The following is a 25,343-nucleotide window of genomic DNA, read 5'->3' on the forward strand; positions in this document are numbered from 1 at the left end:
GGATACTGAAATGTTTGCTTTGAAAGGTTGCGCCGCCTTTCTCAGTATAACCCTATTAACAAACATTATTATTTTTCATTCTTAAGGAAATTCCAATAATTAAATATGTCACTATTTCAGTATTTTCAGTAGTTGAAATTTTCGTAATGTAAAATTGGTGAAATTGGGTTAACTTAATCAGGACGTGATAAAACCACATAAAACTATAGAAATTGTGATAGCGTGTATATAGTTCGTGACTGTCTGGTCTTATTGAATACTTTAAAACCTAAGGATTTTAATAGATATCAACTACAAGCACGATACGATTTTGATAAATATCTTTATTTAATGTCTCATTATCTTGAAACCAGAATTTTTGAAGAATTAAATTTTTGAAGAATAAATTTAGAAAGGTCTTAGAATTAATTTAAAATTTAGTCTTCACTTGTGAATTGAACTCAAGATTTTTTAAAATTTAAATTTATATCATGTTTATGTTACACGATTATCTTGTCATTTCAAAATGTACAACTATAAAAAATTTTCAATTATGTAGCGGCGGAGACAGAAAGTAGACCGAGGGGCAAGTGGAATGTGGCTGGGTGCGGTAAGGATAGAATATGCGGACAAAGAGGACGTTACATACTTGGATACTGGTAGCAAATTACAATTTATCTTTGATTAAAGTATCTACATGATATTTCATGGCTGACACATAATAATAATATTTTGTAACGATTTTTCAGAGTTTGGACACGAAGGTAAACCTGATGATTTATGCTGCAGAAACACTCTTTATTAAAATAGCAGTGTATTACTGCTATTTTTATCTCTATTCTATACTTTTATACAGTATAAATATTGAATACACGAGAGTACAACGCCCACTGAGAAATTTACAGCCACTATTAAATCCTCCAGCTCGGGTACAATACTATTACTTTAGCAAAATACTGTTTCTCCGTTTTCTCTTTTAAATATAAAGCTTTCCATAACAAGTCCTACCGAAACGACAACGAATTGAGACCAGGCATTATTCTTCGTATTAACTAAGACTAACAGTTTTATGTAAGATAGGGCAAATTATATTTAGCTTATTTTACCGAATTTCACAAGTGACATAGCACTGGCGTAGAGGTGAGAAAATGATGAAAGAAAAAGCGCAATGACTTCATCGTACCCGAGATTTAAACCTGACATCTTATAAATTTGGACACATACTAACGCGTAGCTATTAAATAATTTGAATTCAAACACATCTATAAGAACGATTCATCACGTTAAACTTAAACATTATAAGACTAACAACATTGTATGGTAACATTGCCTCTATAATTACTTATTAACGCAGCGAGAACAAAGAATCAGAATAACTACCTACTTTTCAGGATGCTTCTTTGAACTTTCTATAAAGTATTTTTAAGCAATTATTTATTTCTTCAATAGTACTTTGTAGTAATTCTACCAATTATCGCCTTAACGATTTTTTCATTTTGTGGCTCAAATACACGCGTTCTACGATAATATACGTAAATACGTAAGTAAACTTTAAAGTAAATTATTCGTAATGTCCAGAGACCATCTTAATTTAACAACTGTAGAGAATTATATTATAATCACATGTTAATTTAAAAATCCATAGAATCGACACAGTTGTCTCATTGTAAGATGTTTTCATGTCATAACAATTTATCTCTAATTAGAAAATGTTTAGTTGCGGAAAATTATGTGGCTTTTTGGAATTCCCTAGTTGGCCATTCATTTGTTTCAGTTTGGCATTGCATTTATAAATAAGTATATTCAGGCCAAGGCAAATATCGATTCTTTTACATCACGCTATCCTATATTTAGTTTCAATTGTTGTTTTGTATTGAAGCCCATAAACTCAATAATTAATTGGAAAACTCAAAGATTGGAGCTTTTGTCTTTAGAAAACGGCTCAAATACAGATAGCCATTATAATTAAAGGTTTAAATCATTCATTAATTATTAAAAAGTTTCGTAATTAATTGCTTGATGTAAATATATTTTTACAAATTCAAAGGTTTAGTTTAGTTCCTAATAGAGCATTTATTTCTGATTGCATTGAAAGTTAATGAGAACAAATATATCAACATTGTGCTGTATTTTTTTTTTAATTTTATGGGGTAACGACATTTTGCTGTATAGTTACAACAATAGAGCTTTTGATATACATTGATGTTAGCTTGTCAATATCTGGAATGAATTATTAGTCTGTGTTACGATGTCTATGTAGAGTCCGCGCCACCACTGAATGCTGGTAGACGCGGCGCTAGCGAGTAGCGCGGCGTAGTAATACGAGTATGTTGCTAGTGCTAGGTGGAAGGCTAATTTACCCCAACGTAACATAAATTACTGTGAAATTCGTGAACTAGTCTCCAAGATTTGCTTCTAATGTTTTACCTTAAAACGCATAAAATAATATTTCACTGTAACGACAAATTTAGTTCCAGGGTTTCCATCGGCAATGAGTGTTGGCGCGGACTTTAGCTTTCTCATTATGAAAAGTTGTTGAAAGTCGTTAAGGAGAATTCGAGTTTATATAATGTTGCAGCAAACACTGTCATATTCAGTTTAACACTGGCTGAATTCACCAGAGTAGCACTGTCCAGTATTTGTTATGAAAAGGATTAGGTTATTTTTTTTTCTATTGAATTGGTGTTAAGAGTAAGCAAAACTATCCAATCTGTTACACACCAATTTCTCATTTATAATGAAAACTTCAGAGAACACTGTAGAAGCATAAAGGTACGATTCCACGAAAAACCGTGCCGCACATTTATTACAAACATTTTGTGCAAAACAATAGCAGAACACGAATAAGCGCGTGCCGCGTTTGGCTTTTGTCTCCACCGGCAATGCTGTGTGTGTGTAACTTTTGTGCGTGCACAGCGTTGCACACTTCTTCACGAACTTGTTCACTGGAAAGGACTGGGCAGGAAACGTTGTGCTTTGTGCTGCAGCCCACTTTGCAGCACAATTTGTTATTGTTCGCTTGAGTGCGTCGACAAAACAAACATTTGTGCCGCATAGTTCAGCTTACTGGTGGAATCGTACCTTAACACAGTGATTTCTCTAGTGAGTAAATGAAATATGAAGCTTAATTACTTTTTGATTAATATCCTTTAGTGAGAATATCGTTTATTGGGAAATTTTCGTTTATAGGGTAGTGTTAAAATAAATTAAATAACTCGACTTTTAGTTTTTTTTTATAATTTTCTTTAAACTGTTCTTGTCATTTTGAAGGTATACCGTATTTTACTCTAGCATCTTTGCCCGCCTTCGCATAGCTGAACATTATGTAAAGTATTTTGTAAAGATATAATTCCAGGTTTTATTCGCACAAGCTCGATGGCTAGAACACTCCGTTTGTCTAGGCATTTTCTTTTACGCACTAGTGAGCTGTGGAATCGGTCTTCCTTGGGAGATGCGACCACTAAATAAAAAAAAACTCTTAAAGACCGGCTTAAATAATGTAGCAACCTAATGTTGAATGAATTTAGAAAATCGAATCGAGTAGTTCCCGAGTTAATTCGTAGCAAATAATAATTCTTATTTTGCTACCTGCTTCTAATTTGTATATATTAGTTTAGAGTCTATTTTATTTATAACCTTAAGACTTAAACCAACGCGAATTTATTAAATTATACAATGACTACTTTTGCTGTGAAGTCATCAAAATGTCGAGTTAGATAATATAAAAACCTTTAATTAAAAGCCTTTAATTTCCTACTAAAATAATCAATACTTATTAACTATTATGATTTTTACAAAAACTAATATACATATTATATTAAACTGGTAGGTTAAAATTTTAGCCTTTACATAAGCGATCAAGAGGCTGTGAGCCAGCAGTTTTAGAAAGGTCGTCCTTGCATTTGGGACCGTCCTTTGCGTGGTTTGCCTTTGATCCTTTCTATGTCACTCGTTTGTCCATCTTCAATATTAAAGCCTAGCCACGTCCCACTTCCAATTTAATTTTTTGGAATTCTTCTTTGCATCTTTACCATTTTTCACCTCTCGTATTTTTGCGTGACGTATTTGTTGGATTTGTTCAACACCCTTTTAGCACTCGAGGCCCGTCTGACAAACTCCTTTATTTACTAACTCATTTCTGAATTTTCATGTTTGAAAAGCGGAGGTAAGCCCAGTAGGAGACATGTATTCATGAGCATGGCTTTAAGGCTCAGTGATATGTCACTTTTAAATATTTCCTGCTTCTGTATTTATTTCAGGTTTGTTGTATTCTGTGTTCGACGTTAACATAAGAACTGTTTCTCTCGAAGCTCATTTGTTAGGCGGTTTTGTGTAGCTTTAATTTACGGTAGTATTTCGTTGTCTACCAATATATCTGCCCTTACTACTTAAATCGCTTTAGGACAAAGTATTTATGAGTTAGCTTACATATTAGAAATTAGTAAACATTCAAGGTTAAGGCCGCATATTGTTACGGTAGCCAGGCAATCAATCACCGCGATAAGAACTTGATAAAATCAGAATAGAATCTAATTCGCTCTTGACTTTTACCTAAAGGGGTTAAATGAATTGGAACTTTCTGAATAATTACCCATCTTTAAAGGACTATCTAATTGAGAGGATGAATTGAAGCGAAATTCAAAGTGATTTGAGTCAAAATCAAAATATTTAATATCGTGTTGTTGTTATAATATGTATTTTATAACGAGCGTGTAAATAAAATAATATTATAAATAATAAAACAATAATTTTGTTACCCATAGTGGGTGGCTATATCCCCACACAAAAATAATTGTTTAATTGGAACTTAAATTGGAACCTGTAGTTAAGCGTGTTGATAATATGTACGTAGGTATATATACAAACTGTGTAGCATTAATTTATATATAATATTATAACATATTTTAAGTGAATGTTTGCTGAATTAAACACTTTCGATCATCTACATACTCTAATCCTAATTCATTGACACGCATTGTCAAGTGAATGCAAAATGAAATTAATTACGTAAAATACTATAGAAAGTAAAATACCGAAAATATTGGTAATATTAAATGTAATAGTGGATACACGATAAAGAAATAAGATAATAATCTTGAAATTATAAAACAAAAGGAAACTATAAATAATCTAAAACGAAATTATTCTTCACCTTCTATTAATACTACGACCAACACCTTACTACAAAAGCAAAACCAAGAAAATGCGGAACTCGCCTGTAGTTCCTGCCCTTCCAAATATAAGGAACAGAATAAGCGCATTGTACAAGAATTTCCACCAAATATTGAAAACCACAAGCAGAATAGTAAGGAGCTGCCAATAGATGTCACTATAAGAACAACAAAACCAGTTATTCAAAACGATAATGTCATGACTTTAAATGGTCAAGCAATAGAAAATCGACCCAAAATAATAATATTTGGAGATCAGCAAGCTTGTGGCTTAACACATAAATTAATAAAATCAAGATTAAATATACAAAAGGACAATTACAAAGTTACTTCGTTTATAAAGCCCCATGCTACGAGTGCACAGATTTTAAGCAGTTGTATCAGTGAAATTAATAAGTCCATCATTAAACCTAAAGACATTATAGTATTAATAATAGGTGCAAACGATAAACGCCCTTATACCTTCATCTCACAATTGTGTAATGTGTTATACCAATTGCGACAGCAAAAGGTGTTTATAACCAATGTACAATATAATACTCACTTAAATGTAAAATTAATTAACTTTCATCTAGAATCTATACTATCTAATTATAAATATTGCCACTACTTAAAAATACGCCACTCGAAGTACGATAAAAACACACCCTATTCTCATACAAAACACCTCTTCAACTTATGTGATAAAATAAACACGGAAATTGAGTACATTCGATATTATACACAGCATAAGACAAATCTTAACTATAAATCCAGCGTGCAACCTAGTCACACAAACAAGTCGACTCACACTGTACAATTAAAAATAACAAATTTTCTTAAAATGTCAGGTACCAATATTACAAATAAAAACCAGCCTTCCAGTTGTAATTTTTTTCGTAACAACTAATAAGCAAAATAAATTAAGACTAGTCCATCAAAATATAGCAGGGTTGCTTAGCAAACAGGATTTAGTTAGTGTAGCCATCACGGACCTGCAAGGAAGTTTGGGAAGTGTGGACATCATATGTTTCACAGAAACTTTTATTAAACAAGGAAGTGAATCCAACGTTAAAATAAATAATTATAGATTAGTCTCTTCATATTCTCGGCCTAATCAACGCCGAGGAGGTTCGTGCATCTTAATAAAAAACAATTTGAAATACAAGGAAATTTGTTACCCTAGACCCCCCCCCCCAATTCCTCTCCAATTCGAATATTGTGGCGTTGAAATAAGTAAATACAACTTAATAATAATATGTATTTACCGGACTCCTACTTTAGATGTAACAACTTTTTTATATAATTTAGAACAACTTTTAAGTAACCTATGCAGGAAACGCAACAAAAAACTAATATTATGTGGAGACTGGAACATAGACATTTTAAAAAATAATAAAATTTCCCACGAACTTATCTCTATTCTTCTAAATAATAATTTACAAAATCATGTAAAACACCCAACACGGAAAAACTCCTGCTTAGACTTAATAGCAAGTAACATAAATGACACACACTCGGACCTCCACTACTTGGCACTTTCAGACCATGAGACCGCACAATCACTGACTTTTACACTCGAAGAAAACGAAAATTTTAAAGATATTCCAAAATACTGGTTTATATACAGACGAGAACTCAATAGGGAAAACACTAATACATTTATTAGGTGTCTATCAAGCCTCACCTTCTCGGACGTATACAGCTCCACCACAACAAATGAAGAATTCGACAACTTCCATGACACTATAACTTTGTTTTACAATTTATGTTTTCCGATCCTAAAAATTAAAAATACATTCAAACCTATCAAAAATAGATTCTTTACTAAAGCCCTAAAAAAATGTTGTATAAAAAAAAGAACGTTATACCTAAAATATCATTTAAATAAGCACAATAAAAAACAAAATAAATCTGCATATAATAAATACTCATCTATTTTAAAAAAATGTATACATAAGTCCCATCAGCTTACTAATGCAGAATACATAAATTGCGCAAAAAACAAAACTAAAGCATTAAAACAAATACACGAGACATGAGATTTTATTCAGGAATAGAAGCAATTGATATTGATAGCAAAACATATGAATCACCACATGAAATATGCAACTTATTTAATGACTATTTTACCTCACTGCCTACAAAAAATAAAACAAACAATTTGCCAGAAGCCAAAATCCCTCTAAATCATAAAAGTATTTTTCTTTCCCCCATAAATAACACGGATATATTAAAAATTATTACATCACTAAAAAATACAAAATCTACAGGATACGATAATTTAGATACCAAAACAATTAAATCATGCGCTTTATACCTACTTGATCCACTGACATACATAATTAATCTATCGATGGTAGAAGGAATCTTTCCTGAAAAACTAAAAATATCAATTATCAAACCATTACATAAAAAAGGAGCAAAAACACAAATGACTAATTATAGACCAATAACTTTAATTCCCATATTATCTAAAATTTTCGAAAAAGTAATGTATAATAAAATAGAGAATTTCCTTTTATCATACGATATTTAAAAAAAAGAACAATTTGGTTTCAGAAAAAATTGTTCTACCACCCTTGCGTGCTTTTCCCTAGTCAAACAAATTACTGAATGCTTAAATGATAAAATGCTTATAGGTTGTATCTTTCTAGATATGACAAAGGCTTTTGACTTTGTATGTCATGAAAGACTTTTAAAAAAATTAGATTGCTACGGAATAAGAGGTAATGCTTATAACTGGGTGAAAAGTTACCTTGAAAATAGAATGCAATATGTGGAGATAACAAAGATTTGTAAATTAGAGCAAAAAACCTATAGATCCAATTTTAAGAAAAATGAGTACGGAACACCTCAAGGCAGTATTTTGGCCCCGCTACTTTTTCTAACATACATAAATGACCTTCCAGATGCTATACACCAGAACTGTATACTATTTGCTGATGACACTACACTTATAATAAAAAGTAAAAACGAACAAGACTTAAAAAACAACTTAATTAAATCTCTAGACGACGCCATTAACTGGATGAATTCCAATAATCTACAAATAAACATGACCAAAACTAACATAATCCATTTTCAGACATATAACTCTAAAACACAATTAGACTTACAATATAAAAGCAATAAACTAGACATAATGAACGAGTGTGTATTTTTAGGTATAACGATGGATAAATTTTGTAGTTGGAAGGCACATATTGAAAAATTACAGAACAAAATAGACAGTTTTGTTTTTGTGTTAAAACGACTAAGGGAAACTGTTTATTATCTGCTGCTGCTGTATACTGTATTAGCTGCTTATCATGCATATGTTTCATCTATACTTAGATATGGAATTATAATTTGGGGAAATTCAGTCGAAGTAAATAGGGTATTTAAGGCTCAAAAGAAATGTATTAGAGCAATTTGTGGAGCAAACTGTCTTGATAGTTGCGTACCTTTATTTAAGAAGCTCAAAATTTTATCTCTTCCATGTATTTATATTTTAGAGATATCCTTATTCGTGCACAGAAACATACATATTTTTAAGTCGAATGTAGAAGTTGAAGTAAGAAGTAGACATGGGATGAAATTGGCTGTGCCAAAAATCAATCTGGAACTGTTTCGGAAAAACAGCTTTTGTATGGCAATTAAAGTCTACAATAAATTACCAAAAGAATTAAAAGATCTTCCGTCTAGATTCTTTAAAAAGCGACTTAGTGAATTACTTTTAGAAAAAATGTACTATTCAATAAATGATTATTTGCATGAAACACCGTAATTGATATAAATCTAATGATAATGTATATAATATAATAGACTAGATAGTATAAGGATTGACATTGAATAATAATGTGAAATAGTTTAAGACAAATTTGCGCGCCATCGTGTGTGGCAGAATATGCGAACGATTTATGATTGTATCACCTTAACATTTTGTACCATATTCTTGCAAAAAATAAATTATTATTATTATTATTATTATTATTAAAGAACCATGTGGAACTTTGTATCGACATCTTAAGGAAAATACTAAATAGCCAATTTCACTCAAAGAAAACTTAACTTTAAAAAAAATTACAAAACTTCAGTCTACGAGTATATTATTTGGAAAAAATGTCTTAGCTACATTTTTTATAAAAGCCGTAGGCATAATTCAGAACAATATTTGTCTGATAAGAATTGAGAAAAAATTCAAATTGTAAGAGAGTCTTACATTTCATTCTATGTATATATAAGGATGTTCAAGAAAAATTGAGGAATTTTTTGAAACCACACGCGAGTGAAGCCACCCAAGTCACTAGGGTTCTTTTTAAAAGAAATAACAATGATCTAGTTATGGAGAACCCTGATACCTCTCATAAAGATAAACAACTCCGAACAATGACACCCTGGAATGAAACAATAAGTCATTAAGAACAAAGGCTCATTAATAAACAATAAGTCATTAAGTCTGCATTCCTAAGACGACACCAGTGACCACCGGCATCCTACCCCGCGGACGCCGCATCTTTTGTATATAAGCAGAAGACTCGTGACAACTGATCATTCACATCACCACCTAGCACTAGGCTCTAGATAATCTTAAGTAATTTGTATATCTTTAAAGTGTAATCTTTTATATCTTAAATAATTTGTGTATTTTTAAAATAAAAGTGTAATCTTTTAAATAAAGTTTTTTTTTAAATATCTCACACGTTGAGATATTTTGACTGGCGCCCAACGTGGGGCCCAGCAACGTAATTTCTCGTCGCATAATAAATAAATAATTTAACAACGCGATCATCGATCCAGTTGATTTCAACGACCAAGGAATTACGAAGTTTTCTTAAAAACAAAACGCTGGGTAACACAAGAAATAAATAAGTCAAAATATCAAGAGGAAAAGTGAAGAAGGACATGTTCCGGGAACTACTACAAGGTCTTCTGTAAGTACCTTTGCATTTTAAATCCCGCCAAAATTCCTTTCTTTCTCAAACCTCCGACTTTTGTATATAATAGAGTAAGTGTTAGTGATTGTGGTGTGAATCACCCTCCTTCTAGTAGTGAGGGCAATACCAACTTGCTCCATAGTGTGTCAAGTTCATTAGATAGTAATACTAACTTGCTCCATAGTGTTCCAAGTTCATTAGATTTTTTAAGTATACAAACAAAAGAAGGATCAGAAATAATGGATCCTAAAACTTTATTAGCATACGTCCCATCTTATAATGGTGACCCAAACAGATTGTATAATTATTTAAACAGAGCAAAACAATGGTTAATGCGCGTGGGAGGTGAGTCCCCAGATACTACTATGTTACTTATAAGTAAGTTAGAAGGCAAAGCAGCCGCAGCCGTGAGTATGATGGACCATGAATTAAAATGGGCAAACATAGAGGAAATATTAAAAAGTGAATGTGGTGATAATCGTGAACTTAATACATTATTAATAGAAATAGTAAATTTAAAACGAAAAAATACATATAGTGAATTAATTTTTGAGTTGAAACAAAAATTATTTTATATGAAAAGTAAGTTAATGGATACTTATAGAGATAGGAATAGGGTAGAAGATATGATGATACCATATGTTAATGTAGCACAAAATACTTTGCGTAATAATCTTCCATATCATGATCAAAACTTTATTTCAAATTGTAGTTTTACAGAATCTGTAAATCGGGTATTAAATTTCGAAGCAGAGGGAAGATTTGATAATATAAAACAAAAATTTTCGCAAATTTTACCTCCACCAAAGATTATACAAAATTATATTAAACCACACTATCCGATGTATAATGCAGCGGGACCTAGTTACCAGTATCCGCGATCGTATAACATACCGCAACAACATTCGAGACATGTTTATCCACCAACACAAAGGTCAATTAATCAAAGAATGCATTCAAACAAACCAAATAACGCTTGGATACCGAATCCAAATAATGTATTTACAAAACCTAAACATGACTACTTTAGGGGTCAACAACAACATTATCCTAATCAAAAGTTTCAACAAAATCGGTTGCCAAATGAGACGACTGATGTGTCAATGCGAACGGCTCCTCACCTTAGACCGGGGCAAATAAATTTAGGGAAAGGTATGGTAGCGGAAGAAGTTTTCTTCCATGAGGAAAATATGGGGGAAGATGCATATTATGGATACCCTCATGAATACGAGGAATATAGTGAACAAGCAATTATTGATGAATCCTCAGAGGTTATTAATGAAGAAAATTTTCAATCAGAAGAAAAAGTAATAAAAAAATCATAGAGTTTAATCATGTTAAATCATATTTACCATATTTCGAAACAAGTAATCCAAAGTTAAAAATTTTGATAGATACCGGTAGTCAACGTTCTTTTATTACAAAAAAGGCTTCGGAAAACTTTAGTGAATATTATAAACCAGAGAAATTCACGGTGTGAACTTCTCATGGTGTAACACATCACGATGGTTTAATTGAAACACCATTTTGGACAAAATATTTTGGCGATGTAGATAAGGGAAATATGAAATTTTACGTATTTAATTTTAGTGACAAATATGATATTTTAATGGGTACCGACATGATAGAGCAGATAGAAGCATTAATTGATTTAAGGGAAAGAAAATTAATTTTACCAGAAAATGAATTATTGATTTTTCATATGTCTGATGACAACTTATTAAACATTAAAGATTTATGTAAAACGTATAGTGATTTGTTTACCGAAGACGTAACAAATCGCGCAACAACTTCAATACGTCATAAAATTACGTTAATAAACGAGGAACCTATTTATCAACGACCATTTAGGTTACCACAAACTCAACAACAAGAAGTGGATAGTCAAATTCGTAAATTATTAGACGAAAACATAATAAGACCGTCCGAATCTCCATGGTCATCTCCGGTTCATTTAGTTCCTAAAAAAATGGATCAATCAGGTGTTAGGAAATGGAGAATGGTAATAGACTATAGGCGATTAAATGAGGGAACTAAATCCGATAAATTTCCTTTGCCAAATATAGAAGAATTATTTTCAAAATTACAAGGTAATAATTATTTTACAACATTAGATTTAACTTCAGGATACCACCAAATATTAATGGAAAATAACTCTATTGAGAAGACAGCGTTTAGTACACCTAACGGTCATTATGAGTTTCTAAGAATGCCATTTGGTTTAATAAATGCACCAGCAACTTTTCAAAGAATGATGAATAATGTATTAAGAAATGAGATCTCGCATAATATCTGTTTAGTTTATTTAGACGACATTATAGTCTATTCAAAAAATGAACAGGATCATATAAATAAACTACAACAAGTTTTTGAAGCGTTACGAAAAGTTAATTTAAAGTTAAACCAAAACAAATGCGTTTTTATGAAAGAAGAAATTGAATTCTTAGGACATATTTTAAATAAAGATGGCTTAAAACCAAATCAGTCTAAAATCGAGGTCATTCAAAAATTCCCTATACCAAAAACATTAAAACAAGTTAGAGGATTTTTAGGATTGATAGGATATTATAGAAAATTTGTTCCTAATTTAAGTAAAATTATAAAACCACTTACGGAAGTTACTAAGAAAAACGCTATTATAGATATAACAGATAAGAAATATATAGAAGCATTTGAAAAATGTAAGCATTTATTGAGTAATACTCCTATTCTAGCTTTTCCCGACTTTGATAAAACCTTTGTTATAACTACAGACGCTTCTGATATAGCATTAGGAGCTTTATTAAGTCAGGATAATCATCCAATAGCTTATGCATCGCGAACACTGAGTGAAACTGAACAAAAATATAATACAACAGAAAAAGAATTATTAGGTATTTTATGGGCTGTAACACACTTTAGACCTTACATTTATGGAAGGAAATTTATATTAAAAACAGATCATAAAGCCTTAATATGGTTATCAAAATTAAAAGAACCAAATCAAAGGTTAACTCGTTGGAAGTTAAAATTGCAAGACTATGATTATAAAATAGAGCACGTTAAAGGTAAAGAAAATTATGTAGCTGATGCCTTAAGTAGAATACAATTACACCACACAAGTGAAGACTCATTAGCTGTACAACATGACGATGACAATAGATCATTAAATACTACACCAGTAAATACAGACACTAATTCTTGGATATCAGATAAAGACAATAGGTCATTGAATAACACAATACACTCTTGTCAAGAGAATAGCGATGGAGGCATACCAATTATTAATAGTTATCCACCCAAACGGTTAAGACGTGTAGTGTTTGAAGTTGCTCCGTACAAAAAAGCAAATTATGAAAGAGGTATGTGGTATTTTTATATTCCACCTAATAATGAAGAACAAATCATTAAAGAATTTATGTTAGAATATTTAAGTAAAGATAAATATGCTTTTATCATACCTAATGAAGAATTATATTATAAAGTTACAGAAGTTTATAGGAAGTATTTTGACCATAATAAATTTAAGCCAGTTAGGTATACAAGAAATTTAATTGAAATAGATGACAAGGAAGAACAATTAACATTAATTAGAGAATATCATTTGTTTGAACATAGACATGCTGGTATAGAAAGTGTATATAAACAGTTACGAGACAAATATTATTGGGAAAATATGCGTAAACAAATAAAGAAATATATTTTAAATTGTGAAACATGTAAAAAGGAAAAATATAACAGACATCCTAATGTATCTTTATCTTTAGAAACAGAGACTCCTTATGAGCCTATGGATATATGGCACATTGACTTCATGTCTTTAGAAGGACAATGGTATCTTACAGTTATAGATAAATTTTCAAAGTACGCTATAGTCAAACCATCCGAAAAAAGTAGAGTATACGACACTATAGCAGAAATTTTTGCGTTAATAGGTACACCTAATAAAATTATTCATGATGGTGAACAATCATTGTGTAGTATTATCATGCAAGAGCTTTTTAAAACTTATAACATTAAAGATTATACAACTACACCTCAACATCATAAATCTAACTCAGATGTAGAAAGATTGCATAATACTATTCAAGAACTTTATCGTTTACAAAGAGATTCTGATCTAGAAAAAAATCAAAAAATTAACTTAATAACACATTCCTACAATAACACGGTGCATAGCTCCATAAATATGACACCATTTGAAGTTCATTTTGGAAGGAAAGCAAAATTGCGTAGCTTTGATAATCTCAAAGTAGTTATACAAAATTATACAGCTCAACAGCGGGAATTTTCAAAAAATTTAAATAAAAATGTTCATGAATTATTAAAACGAGGAAAAGAAGTTAGAAATGAACGAATTAACAAGAAAATTAAAACCCCTAAAATTTACAAAGTAGGTAATGTCGCTTATTTAAAAAATAGTATGGCAGATCGGCATAAAACTAAACCTAGATTTTTAGGTCCATTCACTATAGTCAGTGTAGAGCCACATAATAAGTATAAATTGAGTAATGGTCGATCATATCATGTTGAAGAACTAAATATTGTTCCAGACTCATCTTCTTCGTCACAGCATTCAAGTTCAGAAAATTAACTCCATCAGAAAATGTAATTTTAATAGAATCTAAACCAACCCGATTACTAGAAGGACGGTGGGCGATTATTCATAAATTAGATATTAAACCTATAAAGAATAACCTAGATAGTATTGAAAATTCTATGAAAAATGCTCTCACTAGATTTAAGTCTGATGAAGTTAAGCATGTATATCAGAGAATCGATATTATTTTAGAACATATCAGGGAAATTTGTAAACATTTAAATATACAAAGTAATAGTCGTGTAAAGCGTGGATTAATTAATGGATTAGGATCTGTAATCAAATCTATTACTGGTAATTTAGACCAAAACGATTTAGATAGTATTCAAAAAGATTTAGAAACTCTACGAGTAGCATATAATAAACAAATATCTGTAACGGACGATACATTGGAAGAATATAATAAGCAAATTGCTAATATAACCTTAATTCAAGAGCAAATTAATCAACAATTTCAAGGAGTATTTAATTCTAAAATACAACAAAAAGTAGCGATTTCCTTATTATTACAGGCACAAACTTTACAAGATGTATCTGAAAGACTTAGTACTGCGATCACTTTTGCAGAACATAATATGTTTCATTATAGCATTTTACAATCTCATATTTTACAGGATACTATAAGTAGTATACCAAAAGAAGTAATGTTATCTAATAATATAAATGATATAGAATCTTTTATAACAGTAAATAGTCGGATTATTAATCAGATAATATACTTTGTTATTAATATACCATTAGTTAAGATTCAAGTTTATAAGTCAAGGAAAATTGTTCCCATTATCCAAAATAATCCCACCTGTACCTATCCTATAATGCAAAAGGTTACTTTAGCATACAACGATGAAGAAATCTATGAAGTAGAGGACTGCCGAAATTTGGATTTTCAGATATGTAAAGGAAATTTAATTAAAATCAATACTTGTGAGTCAGAAATACTAAACAAGAAAGAAAGTGACAAATGTCAAGCTGTTCCAATAAAATGCCCAGTTCAGGAAGTATTTCAAATTTCACCAAAAGCTATATACATGTTTTTTAATAAAACTACAGAAGTAAGTGCAAATTGTAATAATCACCAAGAAACTTTATGGACAAAAGGATCAAACATTTTGTACGGTGAAAACTGTGAATTAAATATTTCTGGTATAAAAATGTTCAAAACCACAGAGTCAAAAGACAAAATGATAATTGCTAATATTGATATTCCAATGATAGAAACTGCATCAGAAATAGACATTGTATATGACGCTACAAAAATCAAGTCTAAGCTGAAGCAACTAAAAACTATAGATTCTTTTAGTGAACACAGACAACATGAAATTATTCAATATAGTTGGATCAGTGTTATAACTATAATAATTGTCATTATAATTTTTGTTAAAATCCTCAGATCCAAGGTTTGGAAACCTAGGACTTCGAATTTGGAAGGGGAGAGTGAAGCCACCCAAGTCACTAGGGTTCTTTTTAAAAGAAATAACAATGATCTAGTTATGGAGAACCCTGATACCTCTCATAAAGATAAACAACTCCGAACAATGACACCCTGGAATGAAACAATAAGTCATTAAGAACAAAGGCTCATTAATAAACAATAAGTCATTAAGTCTGCATTCCTAAGACGACACCAGTGACCACCGGCATCCTACCCCGCGGACGCCGCATCTTTTGTATATAAGCAGAAGACTCGTGACAACTGATCATTCACATCACCACCTAGCACTAGGCTCTAGATAATCTTAAGTAATTTGTATATCTTTAAAGTGTAATCTTTTATATCTTAAATAATTTGTGTATTTTTAAAATAAAAGTGTAATCTTTTAAATAAAGTTTTTTTTTAAATATCTCACACGTTGAGATATTTTGACTCGCGTATGATATTTTTTTCCGTCGTGAATATTTGCTAACATCATTATTTATTATAATAAACATTTAAAATTTTATGAATGTTTTTTCTTTGAAGCCTTATTTGTGTTTTGAGATTTGGTTTTTGTTTTGATAAAATATGTATACTATTAAATATATATATATACATAATGCTACTTATAAAGTTTTCAATAAGGAAATACGAATTTATTTCTGTTTAAAGAATCACCAATGGGCGAGTAAACGGAAACCAAAATTGTCTTATTTATTTATTTAATAAATTTATTGATAATCAACAGCATTTTTTGAAGATAATATTTACAAATTTTAAATTAAAAATATTGGCAAAACGGATTTCACCATAAATACGAAGAACATTATGTACTAACCAAGACCATTTACTTATTTATAAGTTGGAATGTGTGAGATGTTTGTGGGAATGTGTGAGGGTATGTAAGTGTGTGAGTGTGCGTTTGAATGAGATCCTAAATACCATTCGATTTGCTTATTTCCTTCGAAAAGATGCGTTTGGAGATAATATGGATTAAGTCGTTGGCTACGGAATATCCTGGATGAGGGAAAAATCTGTGGAACATGTGTTTAGATTACTGATTCCAATGAACAAGCAGATATTTCAGTGATTGACAGCCATTCTTCAGTAATAGGCGCCACAAAAAGAAGAAAAATCACCAATATTTTTTTACAAATTTTGCCGGTAACACTTTATTCTATGTAATACAAACAATACTTTCTCTACTCCAATAGCTCTCAATATTCATAACAATTAAACCGTCTCATCGATAAATAAAACATTACCTATTGTTCGATATCACTATTGACATTGAGCTGTCAGGTGGCAGCGGCGAGGTGACAAATTTTAACTAAATGACTTAATGAGTAACTGAATGATTACTACTTAACATATTTTATTCAGAGTAGTTTTCTTTACATATTTTTTTAAGATTTCGCACCTGTCTTTTTGTGTCTAAGGTATGCCGGTTTCCTCACCTTTCGTATACACGAAGGAAAACATTGCACGTATGTACGTGCGCGTATTAAATGCGTACGTATACGTTACATTGTTTCTTCTTTGCGATGAAAAAATATTTAATAAAAATTCATTTAAGCGGACCATTTTCATAAGTATAACTGATGTATCCTTTAATTCGCGAAACATTGTGAATAGACCAGATTAAGGGATAAGGAAATCTCTCTTAAGGCGTAGGCGACTTTAGTTAAGAGAAGGGTTAAGTTATTTATCCATATTTTGTTAATTACGTCAAAGATTGATATTGTTACGAGCTAGGGGATTACATAGAGACGCGAGGGTTTATCTATATAAAGGGTATTTCAACAAGAACTTTGTTTTTCAATTGTGGCAACACTGAGAACGTGATAGTTTTGACATTTAGTTTTTGGCGGTATTCGTAGCAGGTGCTTTGGCAATTATTACAATGAATTCAATTTCGCTCGAAAATCGCATTAAAATAATTCAAATCCACTATAAAAATGGTGGTTCTGTTAAAGTTACATTTCGTAAAATTCGTGATATTTTCGGCCAGCATAATCGTCCTTCTGAGACCGCTGTTAAGAATTTGGTCGCGAAATTTGAGTCGACAGGCTCGGTACAAAATGTGCCAACACCAACACGTGTTCGACCGGGTCGTTCAACAGAAAACATCGCCGCCGTGAGCCACAGTGTTGAAGAAGATCAAAATTTGTCAATTTCACGACGTTCTCAACAATTGGGGTTATCCAAAAGCACAACATGGCGAATTTTGCGAAAGGATTTGGCTTTGAAGCCTTACAAGATTCAACTGGTGCAGGAATTAAAGCTGATCGACCATTCAAATCGCCGCAGATTCGCTCAGTTCATTCAGGAACAACCTGCTGGTTTTTCTGAAAAAATCATTTTTTCAGACGAAGCCCATTTTCATTTGTCAGGGTACGTCAACAAGCAAAATTGTCGCATTTGGGCTTCTGAAAATCCTAAAGCAATTATTGAGAAGGCTTTGCAAACTCAACGTGTTACTGTGTGGTGCACTATGTGGTCTGGAGGCGTGATTGGGCCGTTTTTTTTCGAAGATGAGGTTGGAAATGCGGTAACAGTCATTGGATCACGGTATCGCGAGATGTTAACCACTAAATTTTGGCCTATTATTGATGACATGGATATCACTGAAATGTGGTTTCAACAGGACGGTGCCACATGTCACACAGCCAATGAAACGATCAATTTATTGCAAACCAAATTTCCCGAGCGCATAATTTCGCGAAATTCAGCTGTTAAGTGGCCAGCCAGATCGTGTGATTTAACACCACTGGATTATTTTTTGTGGGGCTATGTTAAAGACAGAGTCTATACGGAGCCAATCGAATCGATTGCAGCCTTAAAACTCAAAATCCGTGATGTCATTAACGAAATAGACCCTCCATTTTGCCAAAAAGTGATTAAAAATTTTGATGAAAGAATCAACATCTGTCAGCGTGGTCGTGGTGGACATTTGCCAGATATCATTTTTCATTCATAATTGCCAAACTTTTCTCTTTGTAATACAATAAAAATTTTATTCATTTTCCTCTAAATTCTTTGTTTTATTTTGTTTTAGAAAACAAAGTTCTTGTTGAAAAACCCTTTATATAAAAGAAAAATGGTCTTCGTTTGAGGCTCCTTCACGCCTAAACCACTCATTGTATCGACATGAAACTACCACCATTCGATGCGAAATTTTTCCTAGATGGTTTACGGCTATTTATTTATTCATTTTTTTATTGCTGTTTTACTTTTATGAAAATTTATCCATACGGACTTCACCGCGGAAACATTCGGGGAGGCTTCCTAGAACCTCTAAACGTCAACATCTGTTAAAAACTCGAATTTCGAAATATTTCAATTTTCTTAGCGGGAAGTTAAAAAGAAGAATAATAAAAATATGAAAAAAAAAAAATAATGAAACATAAAATTTATTTTAATTCGTCCAGCAAAGCGGGCGCGAAACGGCTAGTTTTAAATAAACTGAAAATGAAAAAATGTTTCAGCCTGAAAGCCTCTCTGATTAAGCCTCTCGTTCGTAAATCACATTTAAATTAGCTGAAACCGTCTCTAACTTGTCCCGTCTTCGTAAATATATTCATGATAGATTAAAATTAAAATAAGTTAGATAGCTCTAGACATTAAACATAACGAACCACTGCTATTTCCATTCAAGGCTCAAAATGTAATTAAGATAGCATTCTAACCATTTATTAAAACTGTTTACACTATACGACAGTATATGTAGGATAAAATTGGTTTTTACCGTCTTCCTTATCTAAATTGCCTAATGCATTTCGTATTTAGAATGCTTGTGCTACTTTCTTTATATTAGTGTAAAATGTATATAAATGGAAACGAATGTACAAAAATATATCTTCGAAACAAATCCACCAAATTAGCAACTTTTTGGTATATATATACAAAAAAAAATACAATGAATTTGGACTGATGAGTTTTTCAAAACATATTATTTGTAGAATAAGCGTGTGAACGTGATAAAAACTGCGAAATCATCAATATATTGACAAAATAGCAGGTTCATCCGATCAAACAAACCGCAGGGCGCAACTAATAAGTTCAAAATATATTATATGTATTAATATATTAGGTCCTTACGTCATATGATATTTTGTCACTGTCTGCCCACTTTGACCGCAAATATTTCCTCATTTGTTAGGTATTTCAAATTCAATTTATTACATATTTACTCGTGCATTTGTTTTTCGAAAACCATGATTCATTTAATTTTCCCGTTTTAATTATTTTTCTTTCTATATTTATACAATGGAAAACATGCAATATCGCGTTATTTTCGAGTACGAGTTCCACCGTGGCACCAGCGCTGCAGAAACGGCTCGAAGGATTAATGTGTATTGTAAGGCGGCGAAGTCACAAAATAAATTACAGTGTGTTTATGGTTCCAACGTTTTCTTTCTGGAAATAAGATCAGGAAGATTGGCAGATCAAGCCCCGTGGACGGCCGGAGACCAAACAATGAAAACGAAGAATTGAAGGCTATTGTGGAAGCGGATCCATCGCAACTACGTCTGAGTTAGCTGCAGGCTGCGATGTTAGTGATAAAACTGTAATAATCTACTTGAAGCAAATTGGGAAGGTGAAAAAGCTTGAAAGGTGAAACGAATTGAGTGAAGCAAATCGACAAACGCGCGTCGACTGCTGCGTTACATTACTCAACCGGCACAATATGATGAAAAGTGCATCCTGTACGATAATTGAATGCGCTCTTTGCAATAGCTGAACCAGCCAAATCGTGCCCCAAGCGAAAATTTACTCTGAAACAGTTACTTGTGAGCATTTGGTCGACAAGTGCTAGGGTCATTCACTATAACTTTCTTAAATCTGGCCAGACGATTACAGCAGTCTAGTGTCAGCAACTGCAAACCATGATGGAAAAGCTAGCTGCTAAACAACAAAGGCTGGTCAATCGCTTTAAGCCACTGCTGCTTCACGACAACGCTAGACCACACACTGAACAACAGACTGCTACCAAATTATAGGAGCTTCATTTGGAATGGCTAAGACATTCACCGTACTCCCCGGCCCTTGCTCCAACAGATTACCATTTATTTCGAAACTTGGATAACTTCTTGCAAGGTAAAAAATTTAACTCTGATGGGGCAGTCGAAACCGCCTTCAAAGATTTTATTGATTCCCGTCCAAAAATGATCAATAAACTACCTATAAAATGGCAAAAGTGCATAGATAATAATGGTAACATACTTTGATTAATTAAATATATTATAATGTGAAAAAAAAACTTTTTGTTCCTCCCATATAAAACACCAATTTAATATATAAGGACCTAATATTAAATAATGTAATGTATGATACACATACATAAGAAATATTATAAGGTTTTTTAATTTGTCCAGGATTTAACGCTATTTAAGTACACAAATGGTTTTATTGTGCTTCGGATGCTTTCATATCGCAATCACACACAACGATCTATCAAGCAGCTTATCAGCTCAATTAAATGAAAGGTATAGGAAATAAACTTAATAAGCCTAATTATAGTATCATTAATATGTTGAAGGTTTTCTTATAATTATTAACCATGAATTAAGTGTACTGGTTTTCATTGTTGTTTTTAAGTAGAAATGACAGTGAAGCATGCGAATCTCAAGAATGAACTCCGGCTTACCAAATGGATTTAGCTTTCTTTGTTGGCAATTTACACATATATACGTTTATATAAAAAATTGATTAATTATGACAATTTAATTCAGATTTTGGAAATCATTACTCACCATACTAAAAAGAAGAATGCCGTCTTCCATATGCATTTAATCATCTTCTGTGGAGAGTCGCTTGATGGCGGACATTACAATGCCGCACAATATCTGAAAAAAGAAAATATGTTAATAAAACAATAAACTACACACTGGAATTTTTCGGATTATATTGAAAATGGCATATTGGCATTACGTCACGATGTTACGTCTTCTATACATGCATTTATGAATTATAAAGTCATGAGATAAGAGTACAGTGTATTGATCGATCACGATAAACTTTTCGATACGCGATTCGTACGTGAAATCCTACTTTAACAATCAGTAACACACATAGTTAAAATATGTGGTACACAAATAAATAAGTTTTTAAGGAAACAAAGCGCCAATACGTAAATATTTAAAAGGACTTTGGCAAAAACATACTTAAGCCTCCAAGTTATTAAATGTATTGATTCCATATTCAATAATTATAATAGTGTATAATAAGTCATACAAATCATACAATGGGTAATGAAAAATTTTCAGTGAGTGAAAAAGTAACTGTTAAGTGACTGAAGGCTAAGAATATTTAATATGAATAAAATCAATACTATCGAGTTAAGAATGTCCTACTTTTGTTAACTATGTATTTGTAGTAAGGGGCCATATGTAACTGAAACTTATTTAGAAAATATCATTGTGTTAAATGAATAAATAAAAAAAACAAACCGTTAATAATATAATATAGAATCTCTACTGAAAACTTTTAGTTGCTAATAAAAAATACATTAAGTAGAAAAGATCAGATTTCTCAATCACTTTAAAATTTATATTTTATTTTTGTTAATATCCCAAACAAAATGCTATCAATATGCAAAGTGTTTCTTCTTGTTTCTAAAATAGTAAACCATCTGACAATCAATTTGACACTTTAGACGAATGTTTAGGCCCTTTTTGGTAGTTCATTCAACTAAGAAAAATTAAACACGAATTTTTAACACATGTATATTATAATTAATTTCAATCCAGTTCTTATTGCATTTTCTTTAAGGTTATTGCTTTAATATTGAACGTAAAATTTTGCATTGTTATAGTTTTGAATCTAAACACGTGACAAAGTATGAATTGGTCATCCATGCTAAATAAAGCTGCAACTGAAAATGATCACATTCATTTGAATTGAAAATTAGCATATCGTAATAAACAGATTGCAAACCAAATATTTACTTCATGTTGACACTATAATGAAAATTTCTTAACCATCTTCTAACATTGTTAGCCTTGAGTTTATGCGTATACATTTAAATACGTTTTGAAGCATTATTTTTGTTCGCACTCCAATTAAAATATAACAAGTAATCGAACTAAACAGGTGATACTTATGCCAGTTTTGTTCTCTTAATTTTAATACGAGTTTAAGATAAACTTAATTATTATACATTATGAGTTTTCTCGAGTCTCGAGAGATCGCCAAGTTTCCTCAGAGATTCAATTAGAGTGAATCCTTGTAACACGAGTCTTATGTTGCGAGTGAGATTTCCACGAACAGGGGCTGAAAATCTTTGGCCGCGTTATGATGTAATTAAATTGATAATATCTTTAAAAAGCGATTGATTTAGTATAAAAAACAGTTGAAATATTCCCAGAATCGATAAACTCAAAGCTCCCACTGGCTAAATGCAACCTTCCTAATTTAACAGTTTCTAGAGAATCATTTAAGGTATTTTTTTTAATATGATTGGACAATTCACACCAATTGACCTAGTCCCATGCTAAGCTGGTGAAGCTTGTGTTATGGATACTAGGCAACGGATATACATACATGATACATATTATAGATAGATAGACATATAAATACATATTTAAACACCCAAGACCTAAGCACAACACCAACTGCTCATCACATCAATGTATGTCTCAGCCGGGGATCGAACCGTATTATTACACTTTTATATTCAAAAACAGTATAGCAGGAATAATTCGCTATGTTTAAATAAATTTTTGTGTAATAATTTTTACTTCATTAACAGAATTAATCTATAGAGCTGAGATTAGTTTAATAAGATATTTAAAAGCTTTTAATGTAGTTTCTAATAACCCAGTCACTAGTCATAGACGACAATGACTGTATAAATTGACAAGTTATTAGGAAATATTACTCTCTTAAGTCGGACAGTATTATCACGCGAAGGTTAAGTGAAACAAATGGTTATGTCCTATTGAACGAGGAAGATCGTGGATTAACGTCATAAATGGTCCACTCTACATCGTTCCGGATGGTCAGTGAACACTGGATAAAGGAAATTAACCTTTTTTGCCAAGCGAATAAAATGATAATTATAAGCCATAATTTAATTAATGGGCAATTGTGATCAAATGTTAAATTTAATTAGTTTACCAAAATGCAACGGTTTTATTCTTTGTTTGCTTTGTCATTTTTGGATTTGGATTCAGGAATCTGACGTGTCACGTGATTGACAGCGACACGAAAAGCTTTAGCTTTAACGATTTGCGCTAAGCACTTTATATTATTAATAAAGAAACATGTGAATTCATTTAGAATTTGCTTAAATTAACCATTAGAGATGTGTATTATGTAATATATAAACAGGAATCGAACTTAGTACTTCGGACTAGGAGAACAAAATAAACTATTACAAGTTATTATAATAATATTTTATTAAATTCAGTGTCAGAAAAAATAAATTAAAAATGTTTATTGTCACTTGTATGATGTATGACAGTTGTCATAAGAAACAAACCATGATAAAACTAGCGCGGTGTTCATTTTATAGAATAAAATAATTTAAATGTGAATTAAATTCTCACCAATCGATCATGATGGAAAAATCCAGAATAGAACACTCACAAGGTTTGATTTGTTTCAAAAAAACTAAAAAACTTTTTTTTATTTCAAAGGATTTCAATAAGTCGTGTGAAGTATAGCCGCGTCGCTTTTAACTGAGTAGCTGCAGAACGGCTTGCGTGTTTGCTAGTAGACCCACCAGGCTTACCAGGGTTCGTCAACCTTTAATATTTTATCATAGCGAAATTTAATGAATTTATTTCATTACTAACTTAACGTATAGAGTATTTTTAGGATCATTGCCAGCCATTATATATGTTCCTAAACACAAATATCCTAGATTTTAAATTGATCAATAATTTATTTTATTTATGTATACCAAGTCATATATACATCAATGTTCTACAGGGTAATATAATAAAACTTTTTTGAAACAATCTGAAAGTACTTAAAAATAATTAATTCATTAGCTGAATAATTTTTAAAATTATAAGAGTTGTTAGGTAGATGCTTAACAATGCTTAAAATAACACTCTAAATAAAACATATTTAATAAATTGATTTACTAGTATCAAGTCATACTCAGCAGGTAAGTGACTTATTATATGTAAACAAATATTTTAGATTATACTAATATATATGTGAATAATTTGAAAACTAGTTTTTTTGGACTGGAAGATTTTCTCACTAAATGGCGACACCGATACGCTCTGCGAGGAAAGGGTATACGATTTTAGCCATTGATTTTTTTTTTACATAAACTTAAAAGCATG

The 25,343-nt window shown here is 31.4% G+C and overlaps 1 protein-coding gene across 2 annotated transcripts in view; it reads right to left on the reverse strand.

Moving 5' to 3' along the window:
- LOC125059296 (glycine receptor subunit alpha-4) overlaps nucleotides 1-24,724 on the reverse strand; it is a 44,332-nt gene extending 19,608 nt beyond the window's left edge. For both annotated transcript variants that reach the window (XM_047663666.1, XM_047663667.1), the window contains exons 1-2: nucleotides 24,594-24,724; nucleotides 21,798-21,890 (exon numbers count right to left, since the gene is read on the reverse strand). In XM_047663666.1, the coding sequence (XP_047519622.1) occupies nucleotides 21,798-21,841 (44 nt within the window). In that variant the 5' untranslated portion in view covers nucleotides 21,842-21,890; nucleotides 24,594-24,724. The remainder of the gene's footprint in view (nucleotides 1-21,797; nucleotides 21,891-24,593) is intronic.
- Nucleotides 24,725-25,343: the final 619 nt, after the last annotated feature.

This window comes from Pieris napi, chromosome 19 (genome assembly GCF_905475465.1).
Source record: "Pieris napi chromosome 19, ilPieNapi1.2, whole genome shotgun sequence".
In the NCBI taxonomy this organism is placed as follows: Eukaryota; Metazoa; Arthropoda; class Insecta; order Lepidoptera; family Pieridae; genus Pieris; species Pieris napi.